The sequence below is a fragment of the Primulina huaijiensis genome, chromosome 2 (genome assembly GCF_012295235.1).
Source record: "Primulina huaijiensis isolate GDHJ02 chromosome 2, ASM1229523v2, whole genome shotgun sequence".
Classification (NCBI taxonomy): Eukaryota; Viridiplantae; Streptophyta; class Magnoliopsida; order Lamiales; family Gesneriaceae; genus Primulina; species Primulina huaijiensis.
The window spans coordinates 24,936,318-24,958,352 of record NC_133307.1 but is presented as its reverse complement, the minus strand read 5'-3'; the positions used below and the strand labels follow the sequence as shown (position 1 = coordinate 24,958,352).

Genomic DNA, 22,035 nt, shown 5'->3' with positions numbered 1-22,035 from the left:
AAGTTGCAGCCTCTTTTATGTCCGAACAGGCAGGTCTCTGTTTCGGAACAGTCGGGCTGCTTGGAGAATATTGCCCTTCACCAAGAAGAAAGAACCCCCCCCCCCCCCCCCCCCCCCCCCCCCCAAAAAAAAAAAAAAAAATTCAAAGAAGTTGACTGTATGCATCTCGGCTCGACGCTGGAATACACTGGATTGTTAGGTTGCAGCAGACCGCAACCTTAATTCTTCCCAAACAATCAGTCTTTTCGTTCTGCAAAGTCTTTGGATGATGTTATCTACTGAATCCAGACACTTTTTATTGGTAACATAAGAACTTTTATATCTGATTATTTGTGTTGGCGCAAAAATGGCTTTGCAAAACATAGGTGCAAGCAACAGTGATGATGCCTTTTACAGATACAAGATGCCCAAAATGATTACCAAGATAGAGGGTCGTGGTAATGGCATCAAAACTAACATTGTGAACATGGTTGACATTGCAAAGGCTTTAGCAAGGCCGGCTTCCTACGCTACAAAACATTTCGGTTGTGAACTTGGAGCTCAATCTAAGTTTGATGAGAAAACTGGAACTGCCCTTGTGAATGGAGCCCATGATACTGCCAAGCTTGCTAGTCTTCTTGAAACTTTTATTAAGAAGTATGTCCAGTGCTATGCTTGTGGGAACCCTGAAACCGAGATCTTGATAAAACCAGATGATTCAAATGAAATGTGCTGCCTGTGGTTTCGTTTCAAATGTGGACATGCGGGACAAGCTCGCGACATTTATAATCAAGAACCCTCCTGAACCAAAGAAGGGCTCCAAGGAAAATAAATTTTAAGGAGAGCTGAGAAGGAGCGGCTCAAGGAAGGCGAGGCTGCAGATGAGGAGCAGAATAAGCTCAAGAAAGATGTTAAGAAGAAAGGGTCTTCCAAGGAAGGACTTGCAAAAATAAGCTCTAGCAAAAAGAAAGCTGGAGGCTCTGATGAGGAGCACAAATCACCCAGAAACCAAACAGATGACAGAGAAGAGAATGATGAACGTGAGGATGATATTCAGTGGCAAACTGATACTTCATTGGAAGCTGCTCGCCAACACGTTCATGAGCAACTGAGTTCTGTTACAGCTGGCATGGTGATGCTTTCTACTGACGAGAAAGAAAAAGTTTCCAAAGCAACTGCTTCATCTGCAGTTGATGAATCTATGGTCAATGATGTTGAGTGATTCACGAGAATCTTGTGGAGGAGATGAAAGCAAGGCTTGACAAGGGAATTAGTGTCAACGCATTTCAATCCCTTTTAAGATCATTTTTGGGCTCTCCCCTGGAGGTGATGATTGCTCTTTATGAAGCACTTTTTGCACGAATTGACAAAGGCTTTGCGAAGGTGGTTGCAAAGAAGAAGAATTATCTTGCTGCTGCTGTTGGTCAGAGTGAGGGTTCACAGCTGCTTCTGCTTCGAGCTATTGAGGAGTTCTGTCAGAAGCAGAACCCATCAGCTATGAAGGAAGTGGCTCTTGTTTTGAAAGCTCTGTATGATGCTGATGTATTGGACGAAGAAAGTATCGTGCAGTGGTACGAGGAAGGAGCGGTTGGAAGCAACAAGGACTCGCCTTTCCGGAAGAATGCTAAACCCTTTGTTGATTGGCTCCAAAGTGCCGAGTCGGAAAGCGGTGAATGAATAAATTGCGTGAATTTTGAGAAAATTACCAAATTTCCACTCCTTGTTTGGAGAAGCATTGTGTATTTTTGTTCTACTTAGATTACAGGCTCTATGCTGATTCTAAACTGGACGACCAACTATGAATAAATCATGTTTGTCATTTTGTGTTTTCTCTTTCTAATGTTATATTTATGTGTTATATATTCTCTTTTGTGTTGTATTTGGTGTAATATATTATTGACCCCAAAATTTCAGAGGTAAATTGGATTTGATCCATACAGAAAAATAACTTGGTAGATTCAGCCTAAAATTTTCCCTTTCCAGCTCTGCGGCAATTTGTATTTCTCACCCTCATCTTCTCCGTCACCAAGCCTACGTTTTTTGGCTGGTGTCGTGCTGGTCAACTGTTATTTTGTCGCCTTGCTTTTGGTTCTCGAGAAAGTAAAACTTCGTAGGTTCGTAGGTTGAAGTCTGGTTGTTCTTTTCTTAGAATTATTTCCGTTATTTGATCTTAAGCGTAAGTAGAAACTTCAGATGTGGTGTTTTGCTCTATATAGGTTGGCTTGGGGATGTAATTAAGTAGAGTCTCAAGCTTGAATGGGATCCTAAATCGATCTAAATTCATATGAAAAAGCTCGTTCTCCTCACGGTTCACAATTAAAAGATTAATAAAGGCAACGTTAAACACGAGCTTAGCAGGCAAAGTCCACGCCCTTCTTCATTCCATTAAATACTATAGCATACACACACACAAGTTATTGTAGTAGAAAACAGAGCTCAAGCATAAGGAAGCAGCATCTTAAAGTAAACTATGGCACACATTGCCAGTGAGAAAACAGCGAAGACATGTTGCCAAAAGAGTAGGGCCGAAGCTTCTTTTACTGCATAACCCCTCAAGCTAGCCACTGCTCCCAACAAGATGGCACTCGGTGTCGAGTACTGCAAAAGAAGCACGAATCGATACATCATATCCCCATGGATCAAAAAATTTAGTCTATCTGCCAAAGAAACAATCCCTACGCCTACTAAGGGGAGAACCAAGAGTCTCGCAACAATAATGCCGACTGTAGTTCTGATTCCAAGTTTTGATTCGTTGGGACCCTCAGCAAGCATCCCTCCAAGAATGAGCATTACCAAAGGCACCATCGCTCCAGCCAATATTTCTAAACTATCCGTGATGAATGCAAGTGGAGCATTATCACCATAGAGAACAGATTTGATAGGCGGAATCATACCAATCAGAAAAGCCAACAATGTAGCAAATGTCGGGGGCTGAAGAATGTGAGAGATTGGAGTTTTCTCAGCAACAATTCTTATTTTTCTAACCATTCGTGGCTCAGCTAAGCATCTGAGTGATTTTGGACTCCCAGGACGTGAACATACTCCATCCGATGAATCAGGATCCGGAATAGAAATTTGAGAAATGCTCGATGCATTCCCAAATACTCTGGCTATTAATGGAGTTTTACAGTGCTCAGTTTCTCTATCTTCCATTCCGGGCCATTCAGCTTCTACAACGAGTGGCCGGCTAAAATCATTCGTTAATAAATGTTCCTGAATTTCAAGATCATCCTCAACAAGCTCGTAATATTCCAATGGCGGCTCCATCATGTGGTAAACCAGAGTATAGACAAGAAGAACAGCAACCCATTGAGCAAAAGATACATAAGCTACCCCATTCGTGTGACATTCTGGACCAAATAGATTATCGGAGCTATGGCAAATGGACCCGACAATAGCAAGAGGGAGGTTGCCCGTGTTTCCAAACGCCGTCATAATAACTGTAAATCTTACGAATTCTGGAGGAGGGCGGCATATCTTTGCCACTATGAAGCCCAGAACACAGCCTATAGCAGTACTAAGAATCACATTAACAGGTATAAACCACCATCGGACAAAATTCTTCAGAGTTATAGCTTCCCCGAGATGAGTGAAAATCACACAAGGCAAGAACAATGCAAACACGAGCTTGCTAAGAAGCTTGAAAGTGGCCTTTGGAACCAATTGCGTTGTCGGGTGAGCGAGAATTAACCCAAAAACAGTTAGACAGATGAGTTTCAGTAACGGAAGAATGGAGTGTATAAGATCTTCCCTAGTGGAGTGCATACTATTCTGATTTTGAGCAAAAATGGATTCCATCCTAAACTCCAAAAATCAAACTTTTAGAAAAAGAAACAAACCCCACAAAATCTCCCACAATATTTATTTCAGAAATTCAAACCCTAATCGACAACGGGAATTCAGAAAACAGATTTTGAGACTTCCATATGGGGCAATAAGGAGATTCAGCAGAAACAAACCCTGAGGCAAATTCGAAACAAAACACCGTAACCAAACTCCTGAAACATCAACAAGCAAAATAACATCCAAAACAGCAATAAATTTAAATCATTGAATCTGGAAAAAAAACTCAAAAAATTGAAAACAAGGATTTCTTCAAAGGACGCAGAGCTTTCGTGTTCGGTAGGGGATTTGGAAGTACTCCGGGAGTTAGGGTGCGATCAGCGAGAAGCCAATAGTTTCTCCACCCTTTTAGCTAACAAGGAGACAGCATTTCAATTATATTTTAACTATAATCAAATTATATATCCGCACGTGGACATATGTTTTTTTTAAAAAAATAAACTTCGAATATCAATTATTAACTAACTTGATATTTAAATTATATAATTATATTTTTATGAATTTAAAAAAATTGTTTTTGTCCTTATACTAAATTATTTTTGTATACAAATAATGTCAAAGCATGTTATGTATTTTCTCCCAAATCTACTTAAATCTTTATATTGTGTTTTAATGAATGAAAATTTTAAGATATATTATATATTCAAATTGATGTATATGTTTTTTCAATGCTATAAAATTATCAGTTAAATATTATAATTCCAACTATTTTTTTTGTTATAATATGATGTGGTATTTTTTTTAAGCCGCGATTAAACTCGCAAACAATTATAGTATTAAAAAATACTTAAAGTATTTACTGAATATTGAGTTAAACTACCGGCAAAAACTTGTGTGAGACGGTCTCACATGAGACTCACTCTAAACTACCAGTAGTGCATATGTAGATAGGAAAAGTGACGGCTCTCTTATATGAGTGATAAATAGATGATAAATAAGGATAAAAAATTAGCGTGATATTTATAATATGTTTGATTTGTATGACTATGAAATAATAATATAATGTGTAATATGTTCGATGTAAATAAAAGATTGTATTTGTAAATTTGTTTAAATACCCAAAATAACCCTGAATAAAAAATTATAAATTAATATCATAAAAAGGGTTTTATTTAAAGTGACCCACAAATTTATATTTATAATCATACAAATGAGCTTTCCGAGGCCATCTCCAACCATGCGCTATCACGCTATGATAGCGCAGGGTTTTGCCTCCAACGGAGGCTGCGCCATTTTTCCAAACTGGCTCAGCCTCCCTCCTCTGCGCCAAATTCGGCGCAGAGGAGAAACCCAGCGCCATTTTGGCGCTGGGTTTGGGTTTTTTTTTTTTTTTAAATTTTGTTAATGTTTTTTAATTAATATAAATATGTATTAAATATTTTTAATAATAATATTATATAATTGATGAGTAAAATTAAATTATGTTGATATAAAATATAATTCATAATAAAAATTAAAAAAAATTATATTAGAAAATTTATAAAAATATTTCTAGTTTTTTATTTTATTTTTGATATTTTTAACTCTCGTAAATATATAATTGATAAAATATCAGAAAAACAAACAGCAAAATTTTGAAATTAAAATTATAATACCCAATTGAAATACAAATACAAAGATAATAAATAATTGCAATACAAATTCGAATATTGATCATTTGTGGGAGGAATATAGTTGTTCACATGTTTGAATTTGGATTCATATTAAGTTTAAAAATAAATTATCTATTTAAAATTATGTCAATTTTAATAATGAAACATTTGTATTAATTCATATTATAAATATTAGAGTTAATATATATAAGAATCAAATAAATAAAATTAACTATTAATAAAAATAAAATTATAATTATAATACTAATATTAACATTAATTATAATTATATTGTTAAATTTATAAATAAATAGGAAATAAAAAATATTTTAGAATATACTTTTTAGTGGAAGATTTAAAGTAAATAGGTTGGAGATGAATATTATATTTGGTGCAGAAATTGTACTATTTTAGTGCAGTTTATAGATTTATGGGTTGGAGATAGCATGATATCCCACCCTCCTCTTATCCGTTAAACGACACGTGTCCTAGGTAAAAAGACAACATTATCCTCATCCATGATCTTGTGTCTTCTTCAATCCAATCCCCTCTTCAAACCCTAGACGATAAGGCTGTTGTGGATTTGGGGAAGTAATCGCAACAAAAATGGCTGGGATCAACAGCAGTAATGAGCCCAGTACTGCGCCGCAAGCCGATCGATGGTACAATCTGACACTGGGCTCCTCCTTGAAGGATCCTCATCACTCCTCAAAGTTCTGCACTCTTCGCTGTATGTGTTTACTGGCTTGATTCAACCATTTATTAATGTTTTCCCTTTACGCAAGGTTCATTTTTTAAGTTACATTGTTCTTTTGCTGAGATGTTGGTAAGATGAAAATTATTCCCTACTGGTTCTGATGTTGTATTGAGGTTCCTTGCTGAATACTGAGTTTTCTCTTTTTTTTTTTTAAAAAAATATTATATATCTCAGATGAATTCAAGCCAGCTTCAATTGATAAGAACCAGCGTGGCACGTTGCATAAGAGCAAGGATAATAAGGTTACAGTTGAGTTTCAGAATAATCAACCTGGGAAACCCAAGGTGACATTTGAGGGTATAAGCGAGGATTACAAGGAAAATGATGCCGTTCTTTTCTTTGATGGTGAATCCTTCAGATTGGAGCGGTTGCACAGGGCCGTTAAGCGTTTGAGGCATAACCGGATGCAGGGTGAATCCACAGCCACTTTAGCTGCATCAGCTGGACTTTCTGATGCAAGTCCACCACCTGTTGGGAAAGGGGTGAAGCATCAACCCACGTTTAAAGATGCCATTCATGCAATGCCGGTGCGTGCTCTCTCGTAACTCTTCTGTTGATTGTTTTGTCATATGAATATTATGGTTCAGTTTTGAGATTTGAAATGGCTGTAGTGCACTGTCTTCTCACTAGGAAAACTTTACTTTAAATATCCCAGTTGGATGGTTCCTTTATTATCTATAAAAGTGGTTTTAAAAAGAAGATGTGTATTTTGATTCTGAACGATGTGTTGTGATGACTGAAAATGTTTGTTGATGTTGAACTCGACTGAAACTTTTTATTTATATAATCTTGCAGGTTGAAGTGGAACGAATTGACATTGGGGACTTCAAGAACTCAGGCATGTTTTTGTTACTCCAGAATTTGTGGACAGAGTATGGTCGTGATTCCCGCCTATCACTAACCAACGGGAAAAGCCATATGGTTGATTGATCCTATAGTTGAGGGGCGCATAAAAATATGCTTTATGTTCGAATGATAAAATTATCCTTCTAGAATTAATAAAAATATATATGCTTTTCCTGATTTTTAAGGAAATTCACATGACTTCGCTCACAAAATATGAAAAACAGCAAAATATTTACGTCTCCCTCCTTACATGGATGAGATGCACTATGTTTGTATATATTATTTCGGGAGATGTTTAGGTGTGGCAAACGTGATTTTTTCATTGCTTGGCTATGATTTGGTCTTTAATATTATTTCTGCAACTTTATTATGTGATAATCCTTCCTGATGAGTCTAACAATTGTACTCTTTTGAGGAAGCTTAAGATTATAATTTCATGAAAGTAGCACTATATTTCCTTTTTATGAGGTTAGACATCCTCTTTTGTTTTCCAAATCGTGTTTTATTAATGTGAAATTCAATCGGCATGTGGGGGGATGATCTTCGTAAATTGGTGAAGTTGAGAATATTCGTCATCCGGTGGTGATGTTTTTTGCTATTGTTGAACCAGATACAAAACCAAGACAAGAAAAGCCTGTTGATTATCCTGCATCCCAAGCAAAGCCTCCAAATTCATCACCGGACCATGAGAATGAGGATGACCTGGAGGAGCAGTTGGATATAATGAATGCTGACGAGGACGATGATGATAATGCAGCAGCTGATCGCAGTGCTATTGGTGTAAAAGAGTATAACACTGGCATTGATATCAATATACCGATTGATACAGATGATGAGATTGCCGATGTTGATGTCAGTGACGATGAAGCCAATAAGGGTCCGAATGCTGCTGAAGCACTGAGAGCACAGGTCAATGCAGAAGAAAGAAAAAGCCAGACTTCTAGCTCAAGTGGTAGTAGCGGAAGTGAGAGCAGTGGCAGTGGGAGTGGTAGTGGAAGTGGAAGTGGGAGCGGAAGCAGTAGTAGCGACAGTGAAAGTAGTGACGGTGATTCTGTAACTTCCATTTGAAAGCTTAAGTTGGTCGGAACGAGGCAAAGACTAAAATATTGAGAGCAATCTTGCTATATTGTGGTTGTTTTAAGCTGCTTCCTATTCTGATGGAGTAATATTTGTTGACTTGATTTTATAGAGCCCTTTCCTTTTTGTCACTCCTACACAAAGATGCATGTAAACTACACTCCATTCCAAATGAGTTTATAAAATAACTTGTATTGCATATACTATTGAAGCTTTTATATGCATTCTTTTGTACTACTCTCTACCGCAACATAATCACCAAAGCGATTACTGTGCAAATAATTATTTATGTCCAACATGTCAATGCATTTGAATTATTATAATTCAATTCATTATAAAATAATCGGAAAGATATTTTGTTTAAACTTATTCTAATTTTAGATCGTCGATTACTTTGTATTCAAGTAACACTGTCTTTAACAGAAACTTAAGATAAACTTTGCGAGTTAAGTAACTTTACAATTAAAGGATGAATATGCAAATACCTTGCTTTACAATATGTCCCTTTTAATAATTTTTCCAACCGAGATTAAGAACTATTATCTATCGTGTGCCAAAGGACTAAGTATTTTTATGCATAAATATCTTTTGTCTATTTTTATAAATGATGAAAAAAATGATTGATATTGGTATGATGTCCACTTAAATGAGATACGCGAGTATTACTTGGTAAATGTGTGAAGCGACAAATTCGATAAATGTCCACTTTGTATTAACACATCTTTCTAGTGTGTTTATGTCAATAGTTGATAATATAAATTTTCATTCAAAATCCAATAGTTGGTAATGCACTAAACAACCGCGAATTAATAGAGAGAATATGGAAAGTGTGTTTTAAAAGTTAAAATAAGACTGATATACTCTTTGCTTTCACCTACAAATTTGGACGGAATCGTGGATGAAGTAAAATATCGTAGTATTGGTCTGTGGTACATTAATTGGGTTAGAGAAGCGATGGGTGGCCGTAGCTTGTAATTAAACCTCATAAAGATTTGGTAGACAGTTGGGGTTTGTACACGCCAGTGCTACCCAACCACGACTTATTCTTTGTATATGTCACCATGAACTTGTAATTTCTAAAATGCTAATATTTTAGAAACTAATTTCCAACTTCAAAAGATTTATAACTTATACGAGACAGTCTCATGATTCAATTTTACGATACGAAAATAATTTATTTCGTTCGTTCATTAAAAAATATTATTTTTTATTGTAAATATGAACATGGTTGATCTGTTGACGAATAAAGATCAAANTATATATGGTGGAGTCAAGTCTAGTATTGACAAAGTCACAAGCGAGGTTGACTGTAATTTATAAACGTGCTGCCCACTTGACCCGTTCATTGACTCGGGTCGTCTGCTCTATAAGCTTCCGAGTCCACTGCATTTTTTTTTCTTTTTCCGTTTTGTTTTGTTCTGTTTTGTTTTATTTTATAGTATTAATTATTGTTATCATCTTGCAAGAAACTTCTTTTAAAAATATGCATTCAAATTTCTCTTTTTTGAACATTTGTGTGTGACGACTTATTGGGCAAAACGCAAGGAACTCTCATAATCTAATTTTATGATTTTTATGCCAATAAAATAAATAATAAGTACGGACTCACGAATTTTTATCTGTGAGACGGATGAATTCTACTGATATTCACACTAAAAAATAATACTCTTAGCATAAAAAATAATAATTTTTAATTGATAACTCAAATAAAAAATTGACGCACAAATTAGTTCGTGAGGTCTAATGAGAGTTCTTGTCCAAACACTTTCTTTTCAAATTAAACACATGCAATATTCATAGAACAATAAAAATTATCAATAATAATAATAATGATAAAACAAATTAATTTGGAAGAAGATTTCCATTACAATCATACAAAATCTTTCCCGAGAAATCCAGAGGCCGACACTTTTCTCCTTTGATGATGGTCTTCTTCCAAACGACGTCATCTCCGTCGTCTCCCTCAAAATCCTGATCATGGCCATAGACGGGGTCTTCTTCTTCTTCCTCACCTTGATCGTCCTGCACTTTTCTCCAAGAAATCATTTTCGCCATCAGCAGAGCTTTGCTGCTTAATCCGCTGTGTAGCTTTCGAATCACAGGCTTCTTTTCACCTCCCAATCTCACAGTTTTCTTCTCTTTTCCGTGAGAGCCACACAGAAAAGTTACAACGGAAAACACAGAAAGAACTGCTGCTAAAAATATCAAGAAGGTGACTGATCCTGGTAATAATAAATGGATTTTCTGTGTTAGGAGTAGTGGCATAGGTCTTGCCATGATTAGAGATGGGCAGATCACAGAAGAAGAGGTGTCGGCCGTTGTGATGGAGGATGAAGCAAAGTGATTAAGGTTGTGTTGAGAAATTGTGAAGTTAAATATATAGTTGGAGCACTTAGTAAAGTAAAGGTAGCCAACTATTAAAATAACATTGAATGGATATTCTTTACATTTTTTAGTGAATTTGCCAATATTGGGAATTCTACGACAAAGTTTGATTGACACCCTTTTATTTTTTATATTTTGAGAATCCGCGGCTCCTATTTTTTTAGGTGCATTAAGTAAACCCAAAAGATAAAAAATTGATACTTGAAGGCACTTAGTCTTCTACGTGTTTAAATACAAAATTAGTTAACAAGAATTCAAGAATGCCACTATAATATATAGATGGTACCTAGAATAATATGGGGAAAAATATATAATAAAATTAAAAATATATATTTAGTCTTTATATTACATCACCTTTTTCGGATTATCTTGTATTTCGCTTTCATTTTTTGTTTGTGTGGTCCTAATTTATCATGATTTGGCGTTTATTATCATATAGATTTATGATTAATTTATAAAAGTATTTGGAATACATGCCCCAATGTTTCATTTTTTTAAAAAAAATGAATTTTTGACTAGACTAGATTATCGTGTTTTACCAGTTATCAAAAGTGGAGTCGATCGATTGACTTAAAGTCAACTATAATGGCCAAATTGGAAGTGTTATTATCTATGGAAGTTGTGTTGAGTGGTCTATACGCCTAACTGTTGAAGGCGATCTTGGAAGGGACGAAAGGGAGAATTATAGTACTATTTCCTTTTAATATAAAATATATATCGTACTTTTAAAAATATTAATGTGTTTAAATTAAATATAAATATCAACAATATATATAAAAAAATATATTGAAAATCACATTCGAACAATAGTATATAAACTTCTCTTGACGTTTTTCTCGGTAATCTCATTACGATTCCAACCGAAAAAACAAGTGGCCACCTACTTAGCACGAATACAAAATACGTAATACCACGGATACGAGATACAATAATTTTCGAAAATTAAAATATGTTGCAAGAATGATAAAGTTGTCTCACATTTATATATAATATAATGAAATTGCAATTTTAAATATATATCATATTATTAGTGAATTGAAATGCAATATTTTTTTACTATATTCATATTTTATATTTTTAGTTATTGTCTTCGGTGAAAATGAATGGATAAGTTTCAGGATACAATAATGTCTTCTGTATTTTCTTAATGATGGATACTTTTATTTAATTTAATGAAGTGACGCGTTTTAATGAAAGTTGATAGCATGTGTTAACGATCTAAGAGCTAAAATTTCGTTATATTATAGGAAGACAAATACTCCAGAAAATTCGCGATTGATATGGGTACTTGAGAAATATATGGTAATACGTAACCAATAAAAATATCCATACCACACATATAGGGGTGAAACTCACAAGGGGGGGCATACTGCATCGTGTTATTTCTCGACATGGTCACAGTTGAAAAGTTCGCCTCGCCCAATTAGTATTACTTTTTCTTTTAAGCAAAATAAATAAACATGACAATACTTACCAGTCACCCGGCATCCATAACGAATGCCCGGACTTGCATCTGTGCTATTACAAAGCAAATTATTTGTTTTCCCTTTTGAGAGAGAGGGCAATAATCCATGGTCACTCACACCTGATGGAATTTCAATCAAGGGGAGTGCAAACCATCGAGGCCCTTCGTTGTAAATGTCTTAAGCTCTGTTCCATGCTAACTTGCACCATCTCAGCAAGCATCTGTTTCGCCTTTTCTGATTGATCCTCCTCACTTATCTGAGATATGATGTTGCACACTATATTCTCTAGTGTATCCGGTTCAAGATTAGATCTTGGATAAGGGTTCTCTCTCAGCAGTCGCAAAAGTATCTGGGCTTTTGATTGAGATTTAGGCGTCCCTTGAACAGTGAGCTCAAGAAGTCCTGGTATCGCACCCTCCTTCAGAATCGGCTCTCGGTACTTTGACCGATCGCTTTCGCACATTGTCAGAAGCGCACCAACTGCATGCTCTCGGCTTTGAGGTAACCCGCTCTCGAGCACTTCAACTACTGCAAGTATTCCACCTTCTTCGCATGTTAAAGCCCTTCTTCCCTCATCAAAACTCACCAAGGATTCGATCAGAGCGGTGCACTTCTCCGCTGTTTTGGAAGATTCCTTGCAAGTTTTGAGCACTTCAACTAAGGAAGGAATCGGTTCTTCTTCAAGAATCAGACTTATATTTTGTTGATGAGTTGATAGATTGTAAAGCACCATTATAGCATCGGATCTAACTTGTGGACTGCCTTCTTTTATGGTTTCCACAAGATGAGGGATGGCACCAGAAGAGCTGATTATTGGCTTGTTTACAGATGAGGCAGAAAGAGTAATCAAAGCAGCAGCTGCATGTTCCTGCAAAGTCAGATTCTCCGAGTGAAGGAAGCAGATAATTGGTTCTAAGGCCCCGGCATTAATTATACTCATCTTGTTCCTGTAAATAGGGAGAAACGCGATTACGCGGTAAGTTAGACTTGAAAAGATCAGCCTCGACGATTTCTGTTCTATAAAATAGGAGCAGTTATTTCTTCGAAACAAACTTTTGGTTAACACGACAACTATGATTCATGAATCTTCTTCAATGAACATGGCATGGAAACAGAAGAATATAACAGAACACTGGTTGTGACTGTCTGGGCGGTGGAAAAAATTTCAACTTTGGTTGCATAAATTATGTAAGTTAAAAACTCGCACTTTCACCCGAAGTGAACTTTTTTTTTTTTTTTTAATTTGATAAACACTAAAAATGAAATTTTGGTTATTGGTAGAAGGGCATAAAAACAAAAAGAGAAAAACTAAATTTAAAATGTTGTCCTTGTGAAAAAGTCCTCGTAAATCTAGAAGAAAAACCACAGCATGTTCTGTGTGGTCTGTTTCCAACATGACACGAAACGGCTTGTTGATTATTTGTACTCGAAATATCCGTACATTTGGACCAGAACAATTGTTAAAGAAAGAGCCCTTTGAGGAATATCACATTATAATATAGTTTAGCCTTCTAATTGTTATTAATTTTTGCCAGCACTGATCAAAGAGAACAATAAATTATCTTCTCCGGGAACAGGGTACCAAAGAAAGTGTGAACTTAAAGGTAGCAATTGAGCCCTTCTGAGAAGTGTTCATATTGCTTAATCTTCAATCAGTATTAAATATTTTCCAGCACCAGTCACAGATCGAGAACAATAAAAGATCTTTTAAAATAAAGCATTAATCAATCAACATGATCAAACTACAGGAACAAGATGACAATCTACTAACAGAGTACCAAAGAAGAGCGAAATTAAAGATTATCAAAGAAAAGATAGGGGTACGTTGAACAGATACCTAATTCCGAACATAAGAAAGCTAGGAATATGGAACAATTAATCGAATTCAAAATCTTGATATCAACTACATTCCAAAAAACAATCTTGATACCAACTTCAGTTTCAAAATCGGAGCAGCCAAAGGCAGCACACTTCACGATCAATTACAATACGCAGCATATATTTGCTCTTACATTTCATCTTTGACGGCGAGGTTAAGCAGTGCGGCGAGGGCTGCCTCTTTAAATTCAGCTGAGTCACAGCTGAGCATGTCGACAAGCGGCTCCACTGCACCAGATAAAACACGGCGGCACCGCTGCGATGTCTTCGTCAACCTTCGAATCTCCTTCGCCGCCCGCAGCCGCAACTCCGGATCGTCGGATTGAACTAGGAGAAGCGCCTGATTGACGGGGGATGACGATAAAGAAGACAACGGCGAATTCGCAGTTTCAGAATCAGCCTCTGATCTCATGTTTGCTTTCTTTCTAGCTGTGGGTTTTGGAGAGAGTAAGAGTCCGAAGAAGATTTGGAGACGAGAGAAGCGTAGCCGCGTAGGCGTTGAGAAAAGGCGCGGAGGCGTTAAGCAACGGTTACAGGGGTGGTAGGGTTGGTTAGATAAGGGTGGAGGCTTTTTCAACAACGGCTTCTTTTGTGGTCTGGGCCAGTTTAGGTTGGTAGTTAGTTCGGTTGCTTTAATGTCTAATTCCTTGAGATTGCGTTTGAAGGATTTCAAATACATACATTTTAATTATTCGGTAAATTGGCTTTCAGTCTCTAACCGTCGTTTTTTTTTGTATTCAGTCTCTGGATATTTTTTTAGTACCACATTTTCACATGAATTGTACCACATTTCCACATGAAGTGTACCAAAATTTGTATGACATAGTACCACAATTTTATGAGTAGGGAGTGAAACCAAAGAAATATTTTGATTGAAAATTTTTCACCAACTTCTCCTTAATTATATTTTTGTTATTTAGAAAAATAATATTATAAACTTTAAATCTACATATTATATGTTTATATAAATTTAATGTTAATTAGAACGAATTTCAAGTTCACTAAATAACAGTGTCGGAAAGTGGGCACAAAACAATATTAAACTTGATTAAATAAATATACAAGACAAAATTAGTCGAGTAATATAAAAATAGGGAATATATTTGGGATATGAATTATCTCACAAACGAATCAACTACCGGTTCTGTTGTTTGAGTTTCTTTGTCACTTTGAATTGAGGCGCATGTGATTAGTATTCTTTTAGTACTACCGTTAAAAAAACATTCATCTAAAAATATATGGATTTATACTTAGATATTAAATCATCCAAATTTAAATAAAATAATAATCTCATTTTTCATTTTGTTTTACTTTAAATTCCATAATTTACGTTTATAAATCAAGTTTGAGCTTATATATTTGGCACGAAGTAAATCAGGAAACTTTTTAAATACGATTAAAGTTTGATTCGTCGCATTTTTTTTTTCAAATACGTTTAAGCTAGAGTTTTTTGTATCATCATCCAATAAAGCTTGTATTTCATATAAACAAACTATTTTGACCTCAAAATCAACATTTATTTTTTTTTCTGTAGATTTCTTGTGAGACGGTCTCAATATCTATTTTCGTGACATTAAATTGAAAAGTAATAGTTTTAGTATAACCATAATATTTTTTCATGAAATGTATTGGAAATCTATCTCACAAAATTGATTTATAAGACTGTCTCACTATAGTTTTCGTGTTATTTCATGTGTTGAAACTAAAATTCATAACCAATTTTGAGGACTAGTTGAGATAAATAATAATTAAAAAAGCATTCGGATAGCTGAAAAAATAATTTGATATTTACAATATAGAGTGGGTCTCATGTGAGACCGTCTCACTGATCTTAATCTGTGAGACGGGTCAACCCTACTCATATTAACAATAAAAAGCAATACTCTTAGCATAAAAAGTAATATTTTTTCATGGATGACCAAATAAGAGATCCGTCTCACAAATACGAGACGTGAGACCGTCTCACACAAATTTTTGCCTACAATATATTCTAATTTAACAACATAGTTACAAATAATTGATAACGAATAAATAATAATAATAATAGTTAAATAAAGTAGAATTAATTGTTAGTTATTATTTTGAAAAGAGAAAAAAAAACGTGAGCGGCAGGATTCGAACCTGCGCGGGCAGAGCCCACATGATTTCTAGTCATGCCCGATAACCACTCCGGCACGCCCACGATGCTTGCTAGAGTGACTAAGAAATATTTATATTTAAAATATTTTTTATTCAATCAAACTAGGCGAATTATTATAAAAATTAAAAGCACAGATTAAAAAAGTTAAATAATGTAGCTGAAAACTTTATTTTGCATAATTTATAACCGATATCCGATACTTAACACAGTCAAAGCAGGAAATCATTGGTTCAATCTATTGACCCATAATTAAACCATCGAGTCAATTATTGTCAAATACAAATTGGATTATATTATTTCGGAAAAAATAACCTTGAATGCTAATAAAATATTTTCATGATCAATAAAACAAATATTCGACACGATTTAACTTTGTCCGTGATAACTTTTACATTTTCTTTGTTAAAAATGTTAGGTTTTATAGATTTAACAGACATATTTTCTTCTCAACATATATTTTATAAACTTTTGATGCATAATATGTATATATAAGTTAGTGTAAAGAATCATTCACGCCATATATTTTACCTATAGCGAAACTTACCAAACATCGAATGGATGAAAATTTTTATATCATACAATATTATATATATCTTAACGACCATAACGAAACATGAATTTCGAGACATTAACTGATTTCCAAAAGCTAGTTAATCCCGTGATCATTTTTAGTGAAATGACAAGGACTAGAATAACTTTGCTACATCTTTGAAAAGTCCCCTATTCGCCCTGGCAAATTCTGTGAATTCATCAAAAGAAATGAAGCCATCTCCGTCGGTGTCGATTTCGGACATCATGCGCAGAANTCCATTTAACCGATAAACCCAAATTAAAAATCACATTCGCTTCATTCTCCACGCGTATTCAAGCCACGTTACCCCCCACCCTCTGGGCTATAAATACCCAAAAGCACAATAGAAAACCACGGCACAAGGAAAATAAGAAAGCAATGGAGAAAGCAAAACCACTTACGCACCAACAACTACAGCAAATTTTCAACAAATACGACGCCAACGGCGACGGTAAAATCTCCCTACAGGAACTCACTGCCATACTCACCAGCCTCGGCTCCGCCACCACCGCCGCGGACGAGGCGGCACGCGCGATGTCCGAGCTAGACTCCGACGGCGATGGATTCATAGACTTCAACGAGTTTAAGGCGTTCCATTGCCGCGGAGGGGACAGAAACAAGGAGCTGGAAGAGGCGTTTGAATTGTACGACAAGGATAAGAACGGGAAGATCTCGGCGAGTGAGCTGCACGACGTGCTCGGCCGACTAGGGGACAAGTGCTCGCTCAAGGATTGCCGGAGGATGATTGGCTCCGTTGATGTCGACGGTGATGGGTGCGTTAACTTCGACGAGTTCAAAAGGATGATGGGAAGATCTTCGTGATTACTGACAGTTCAGTTTCTTGTTTAACTTTCATGCATACACGTAAATTATTGTAACCAATATATATACATTTGCGCAGATACTGCAAGTCTCAGACTTTCGTTGGGGTTTCTGCTTTTTCATTCGATAAACCATATATATCCACCTTATTCACTACCCTCGTACGTACATACGATAGATATAATCATCCAGAGTTAATATATTTCGTAGACGATAGATCATTCTTGATACAAAAAAAAAAATGTTTTTATCCACATATTATAAGATTGTTTGCAACATCTAACAAAATTGATTATTAGATGGACTTGGCAAATGGCTGAATGGCCCGAAGATGATAAAAATATCTACGAAAGTTGGATTTCGGAATCTTGGTACGTGGAATCTTGAGTGGCATTCAGCCACTTGCCAACACCATAAAATATTAATAATTAAGAGATAAAGATGGGGGTTTGTCAAAGATTCATTGATCTTTTGACAACGTATCTTCGTTAAGGATTAATGTTTAATACTGTAAAAAGGAATTTCATGAGTTGAGAAACTTTTCTATATTATAGATCCATCCAATTTGGCATCCTCCTAACGATAAAATTCAGGTAATCTCGACTATCACAGCTCATTTCAAAAAATGACTTGTGATCAAATAACCCAAAGAGTACTAGCACCAATATCCGAAACTTGGGCTCTAAACAAATATAAACGATTTTAAACGCATACAAGAGAACACATATTTAGAGAATCTGTCTTCCAAGTAGCAGACTGGTATATGCATGCCATCAAACACAAGAATAAAGGCAAACAACTTAAAACAGAGCCAGTTGAATTGCCAGGGCATTCACTTTTTTCAAACAAAAAAATAACGAATTTAATTTCTACTAGCTTCTTTGTCAGAACCATTTCATTAATTGCCTGTCTGTCAACCGGCAATGCAATCAGCATCAGACAAAAGAAAATATTTATAAGAAAAGCATTCGTTTCCCAGTTCATAATATCTTTAACAAGCCACTCAAGCCACAGATCAAACACGGGAGCAGAAGAACAAAAGAACGAGAATAACAACTACAATTTAGCGAGCCAAGCAGAAAATTTAAGAAATTCAGAGCAGGACAAGGCAATCTTGAGGAAGATACGAAGTAACAAAGTCACTCTCCTGTTGTATGGAGGCAGGTTCTTCTTGGGACAGCCGGCTGGTTACCTCAATAATATGCTCCTTCGCCTCAAGAAATTGGTCATCTGGTAGAGAAACCTCAGAGAGTAGTTTGCAAGCGTATTCTTCAGATGCTTCAACAAAATCCTTTCTCCGCTTCAGCACAATATGCCCACTCATTTCCCAAACGGCTGGGTTAACTTGAGTATCTAAAAGTTTGTGGTTTACTTCTCCACGTGCTTGCTTCTGGGCGTAACACTGGATATTCATAGAAGAGAAGAATATTCAATTTTTACACTTAGCACATAATAATGGTCATTAAGAAAGTCAAAAGTTAGCCTCAACTTCTTTAAGAATGGTATCTTTATCATATATATGTTTGATATGTATCTTTCTGAACAACAAGAAAATTGCAAACGATTTCGTGAGAAAAATCACCTGAGGTAGCAAAAATACCCTGTGGCCAAAATTGGAAATCAGTATATTGAAAGGAATGTTGTTATTCTGCAGGTAAAAGCAACAACTCGCGACGACGTCAGATAACATACGCAATTTACATCCAGCTTCAAAAACAAAAACTCGCACAGGATAATCCAGTAGCTCGGAAACCATCACTCCAACTTCATTCAATCCCTTGCTGTTCATTATCGTGCAAGTCGGTGCCCTTTCTAATGGGAAAGGTACTGATAAGTAATATGCCTACAAACAATAGATGCTGAAATGATCGTTAAGTGGCTAAACTTAAGAGCTATATTACACGTAATCCCCAACAAAACACAATGCTGCTTAATCACCTGAAAGTGAAGGTGATTGATCGTGGCAAATGCACCCAAACTGTTATAACCCACTCTAAAAAAGGGGTCTGATGCTTCTCTAGCTAAGCAAAGAGCAAGCAGGAGGCTGTTTGGGTCAATCTTCTGTTGCGTGTAATCAAGAACATGGGGTATCAGAAGCACATGCCCGTACTCTATCGGGCTCACCTGAAAACAAGTGCACAATTTATTAAGGAATCAGAAGCACATGCCCGTACTCTATCGGGCTCACCTGAAAAACAAGTGCACAAATTATTTAAATCAAAACATGTGGCATCGATGTTTACCAATTTCAGTCATGTGGTAAAACAAACTCACATTAATCGTAACCACTGTGGGTGAACTTTCCCGGGTTGATGCGGAGGCACTGGCACAGTAGTAAGATTTGTTTCCGGTGCCTGGCTCAAACCTAAAGAGCATTTCCTCTTGCCCCACTTTAGTGAAGTTAAATTTGCTATCATCGAAGGGTTGGATGACCTTGTCAATACGAAATTCTGTCGGACGTTTCTTGAGATGGCGCCCCTCGTTCAGCTGTGCAATAAAACCATACTTCCCTGGAATGACCTTTGTCTCACAGGATGTTACGTCGTACCTAAAAAGTCCTCTACTCATGCGATCCTCCCACTGTCCTAACAAAAAATTGTTTAAAAAGGACATCTGAGAAATTCCTCCATCACAAAATTCACATTTATCTTCCGCAACTATGGAATGATCAAGATTCTTAAACTTGTATACGGGTAACTTAGAAACTGGAAAAGGAAAAAAAGTAAATAAGTAATCTAAGTATAACTCAGACTTATCAAGAGGTTTCCTACTGTTTGCTACTTCCTCATAAGCAATAAATAAATAGAGGCTAGATACTGTCCTAATAAAACATTTGACTTTATTTTTTTACCGATGACCCTAGCAACCTTTCAGCGAAGCACATCAGCAAATCATCATACAACTTGAGTAATATACGCTCGTGATTTTCTTTCGCTGAACTCCCAATACAATTAATTTAGCTCAACAAAAAATCTAGAAATTATTATCAAATAATGTCATAAATACAGTAATATTTAATCCAAGAAAATACCCGGCAAGCAGCAGCTTCCGAGGCAATTGCGGCCGCAGCCCAGCGTCACGCTTTTGTGGTCCTCCAATGGAGCATTCTCTTTATAGTTTGAAACCACAGTTGCACCCTCTTTATAGTCAACATTTCTATCTCTATCCCGAAAGAAAATTAAAATCAACAATAGTAAACGAAGATTCACTGCTTTACAATTAGTTTAAACCGGGGTGTCGACGAAAGGAACGCAGCCTCCGCCGGCGAGGAAGAGAAGATCAGAGGGGCAGCCGCCTTCCGAGGGCAGAGCACCCCGGCCTCCGTGAGGAGATGGGTCCTGTGCTTGTCGTCCAATGCACAATTGAAAGCCACCGCTTCCTGATATCGTTCAACCGTTGAAGCTTCAAAGTGGCAACCGATGAATCCAAATAGAGCCGTGATTGAAAATTTCCCCACCGAAAATTCTATCAAAGTACTACAAAATTGGGATGAAACACAAGAAGATTTGAGGGTTTGTCCTAATTCTGGATTTGTATATTGAATGGAGGATATGGGGGCCGATCGGTACTCCGCTGCTTTCTCTCCTCACCACTCTTTTGAAGGCGAGTATTTAGCGTGGCACTAAATTTTTTTTAATAGAATAACTAAAAAAAAATTCAAATAAAGTAGAAGATTCGTTATTGGATTTGGATTGAAGATTTTGAAATCTTGGGTTAGTTCTGTTCAGTAAAGAATCTTATTCATCAAGTTATCCACATTTTGTTATTATGGGCTTAGCTGATCGGATTGTTGGCCGGCCCACTTTAAACCATCGTCCAAAAATATAGCTTCCAGACTTCTACTTCAATTTCTTAACTAATTTTTTTTTTTTTAAAAAGCTCTTTTATAGCATTATATATAAAAAATTTTAAATTAATTTTCTTCTAAAAAATACTTGAAAAATTGAGATCATGCATGTATAAACCGACCATTGATGAATAAATTCGTGGCTGATCTATTATGTCGTGTGGTCTGATCAAATTGTATCCTTTGTTTTGCATCCAAACACACTTTGTGGATTTTCTTCCATTATTCTATTTGAATAAAGCAAAAAATGTAGTGAATGAATAGTAGAAGATAAATTGGTCTCATGTGAGACCGTCTCACGGATCTTAATCTGTGAAACGGGTCAATCCTACCCATATTCATAATAAAAAGTAATACTCTTAGCATAAAAAGTAATATTTTTTTTATGGATGACCCAAATAAGAGATCCGTCTCACAAATACGACCCGTGAGACCGTCTCACACAAGTTTTTGTATTGACATTATTATGTAGAATAGAAGTAGTTCTCATCTGTCCTTTTTCAAAGTAAAATGCGGGCATACTTCCATATCGTAGGCTGCTTCGACTTTAAATTGAAATAATAAGAAGAAATATCTTAAAGAAAGATTCTGACGTATTCTCAAATCTATGGTGCACTGGTATATTTACTCCTACTTTTTTGTATACGACGATCAGTCGATCAATTCATTTTAAAATAAAAAATCGGAGTCCATCAATATTTTTTTTATTTTACAGCAAATACACCAGAAGTATATCTTCCGATGTAACATAGACTCATCTTCTCAAATAGCACTCGAATGATGACAGTCCCATAAAAACACTTATGTTTATTTTTGTGAATTACCACCGTCA

At 36.0% G+C, this 22,035-nt stretch overlaps 4 protein-coding genes, 1 non-coding gene and 2 pseudogenes across 5 annotated transcripts; 3 read left to right on the top strand and 4 right to left on the bottom strand.

Moving 5' to 3' along the window:
- Positions 1–123: 123 nt before the first annotated feature.
- LOC140970889 (eukaryotic translation initiation factor 5-like) lies at positions 124–1,807 on the top strand (annotated as a pseudogene).
- A 481-nt stretch (positions 1,808–2,288) lies between these two features.
- LOC140970888 (protein PIN-LIKES 2-like) lies at positions 2,289–4,202 on the bottom strand. Its single transcript, XM_073432847.1, has one exon. The coding sequence runs from the start codon at positions 3,775–3,777 to the stop codon at positions 2,416–2,418; it is 1,362 nt and encodes a 453-aa protein (XP_073288948.1). The 5' UTR covers positions 3,778–4,202; the 3' UTR covers positions 2,289–2,415.
- A 1,679-nt stretch (positions 4,203–5,881) lies between these two features.
- On the top strand, positions 5,882–8,300 carry LOC140970887 (uncharacterized). The gene is made up of 4 exons (XM_073432846.1): positions 5,882–6,144; positions 6,346–6,698; positions 6,967–7,009; positions 7,628–8,300. The coding sequence occupies exons 1-4, from the start codon at positions 6,021–6,023 to the stop codon at positions 8,083–8,085; spliced, it is 978 nt and encodes a 325-aa protein (XP_073288947.1). The 5' UTR covers positions 5,882–6,020; the 3' UTR covers positions 8,086–8,300.
- Positions 8,301–11,857: 3,557 nt separating this feature from the next.
- LOC140970886 (uncharacterized) lies at positions 11,858–14,414 on the bottom strand. The gene is made up of 2 exons (XM_073432845.1): positions 13,958–14,414; positions 11,858–12,892 (listed from the first exon to the last, which is right to left on the bottom strand). The coding sequence occupies exons 1-2, from the start codon at positions 14,233–14,235 to the stop codon at positions 12,076–12,078; spliced, it is 1,095 nt and encodes a 364-aa protein (XP_073288946.1). The 5' UTR covers positions 14,236–14,414; the 3' UTR covers positions 11,858–12,075.
- Positions 14,415–15,923: 1,509 nt separating this feature from the next.
- On the bottom strand, positions 15,924–16,005 carry TRNAS-AGA (transfer RNA serine (anticodon AGA)). The gene has a single exon. It is a non-coding gene; the product is annotated as a tRNA-Ser (tRNA).
- Positions 16,006–16,867: 862 nt separating this feature from the next.
- On the top strand, positions 16,868–17,505 carry LOC140960536 (probable calcium-binding protein CML18). The gene has a single exon (XM_073418841.1). It carries the CDS (start codon positions 16,913–16,915, stop codon positions 17,354–17,356), a length of 444 nt encoding a protein of 147 aa, XP_073274942.1. The 5' UTR covers positions 16,868–16,912; the 3' UTR covers positions 17,357–17,505.
- Positions 17,506–18,293: 788 nt separating this feature from the next.
- Positions 18,294–20,802, bottom strand: LOC140970885 (GDP-L-galactose phosphorylase 1-like; annotated as a pseudogene).
- Between the last annotated feature and the right edge of the window lie 1,233 nt (positions 20,803–22,035).

Excerpts from the sequence above, each read along its gene's own strand:
- LOC140970886 (XM_073432845.1), bottom strand. The coding sequence starts at position 14,235 with ATGAGATCAGAGGCTGATTCTGAAACTGCGAATTCGCCGTTGTCTTCT. Across the intron at positions 12,893-13,957 it reads CTCGCCGTCAAAGATGAAAT|GAACAAGATGAGTATAATTA; the intron begins GTAAGAGCAAAT and ends CCCTATTTACAG.
- LOC140970888 (XM_073432847.1), bottom strand. The coding sequence starts at position 3,777 with ATGGAATCCATTTTTGCTCAAAATCAGAATAGTATGCACTCCACTAGG.
- LOC140960536 (XM_073418841.1), top strand. The coding sequence starts at position 16,913 with ATGGAGAAAGCAAAACCACTTACGCACCAACAACTACAGCAAATTTTC.
- LOC140970887 (XM_073432846.1), top strand. The coding sequence starts at position 6,021 with ATGGCTGGGATCAACAGCAGTAATGAGCCCAGTACTGCGCCGCAAGCC. Across the intron at positions 6,145-6,345 it reads AAAGTTCTGCACTCTTCGCT|ATGAATTCAAGCCAGCTTCA; the intron begins GTATGTGTTTAC and ends TATATATCTCAG. Across the intron at positions 7,010-7,627 it reads TGGGGACTTCAAGAACTCAG|ATACAAAACCAAGACAAGAA; the intron begins GCATGTTTTTGT and ends TTGTTGAACCAG.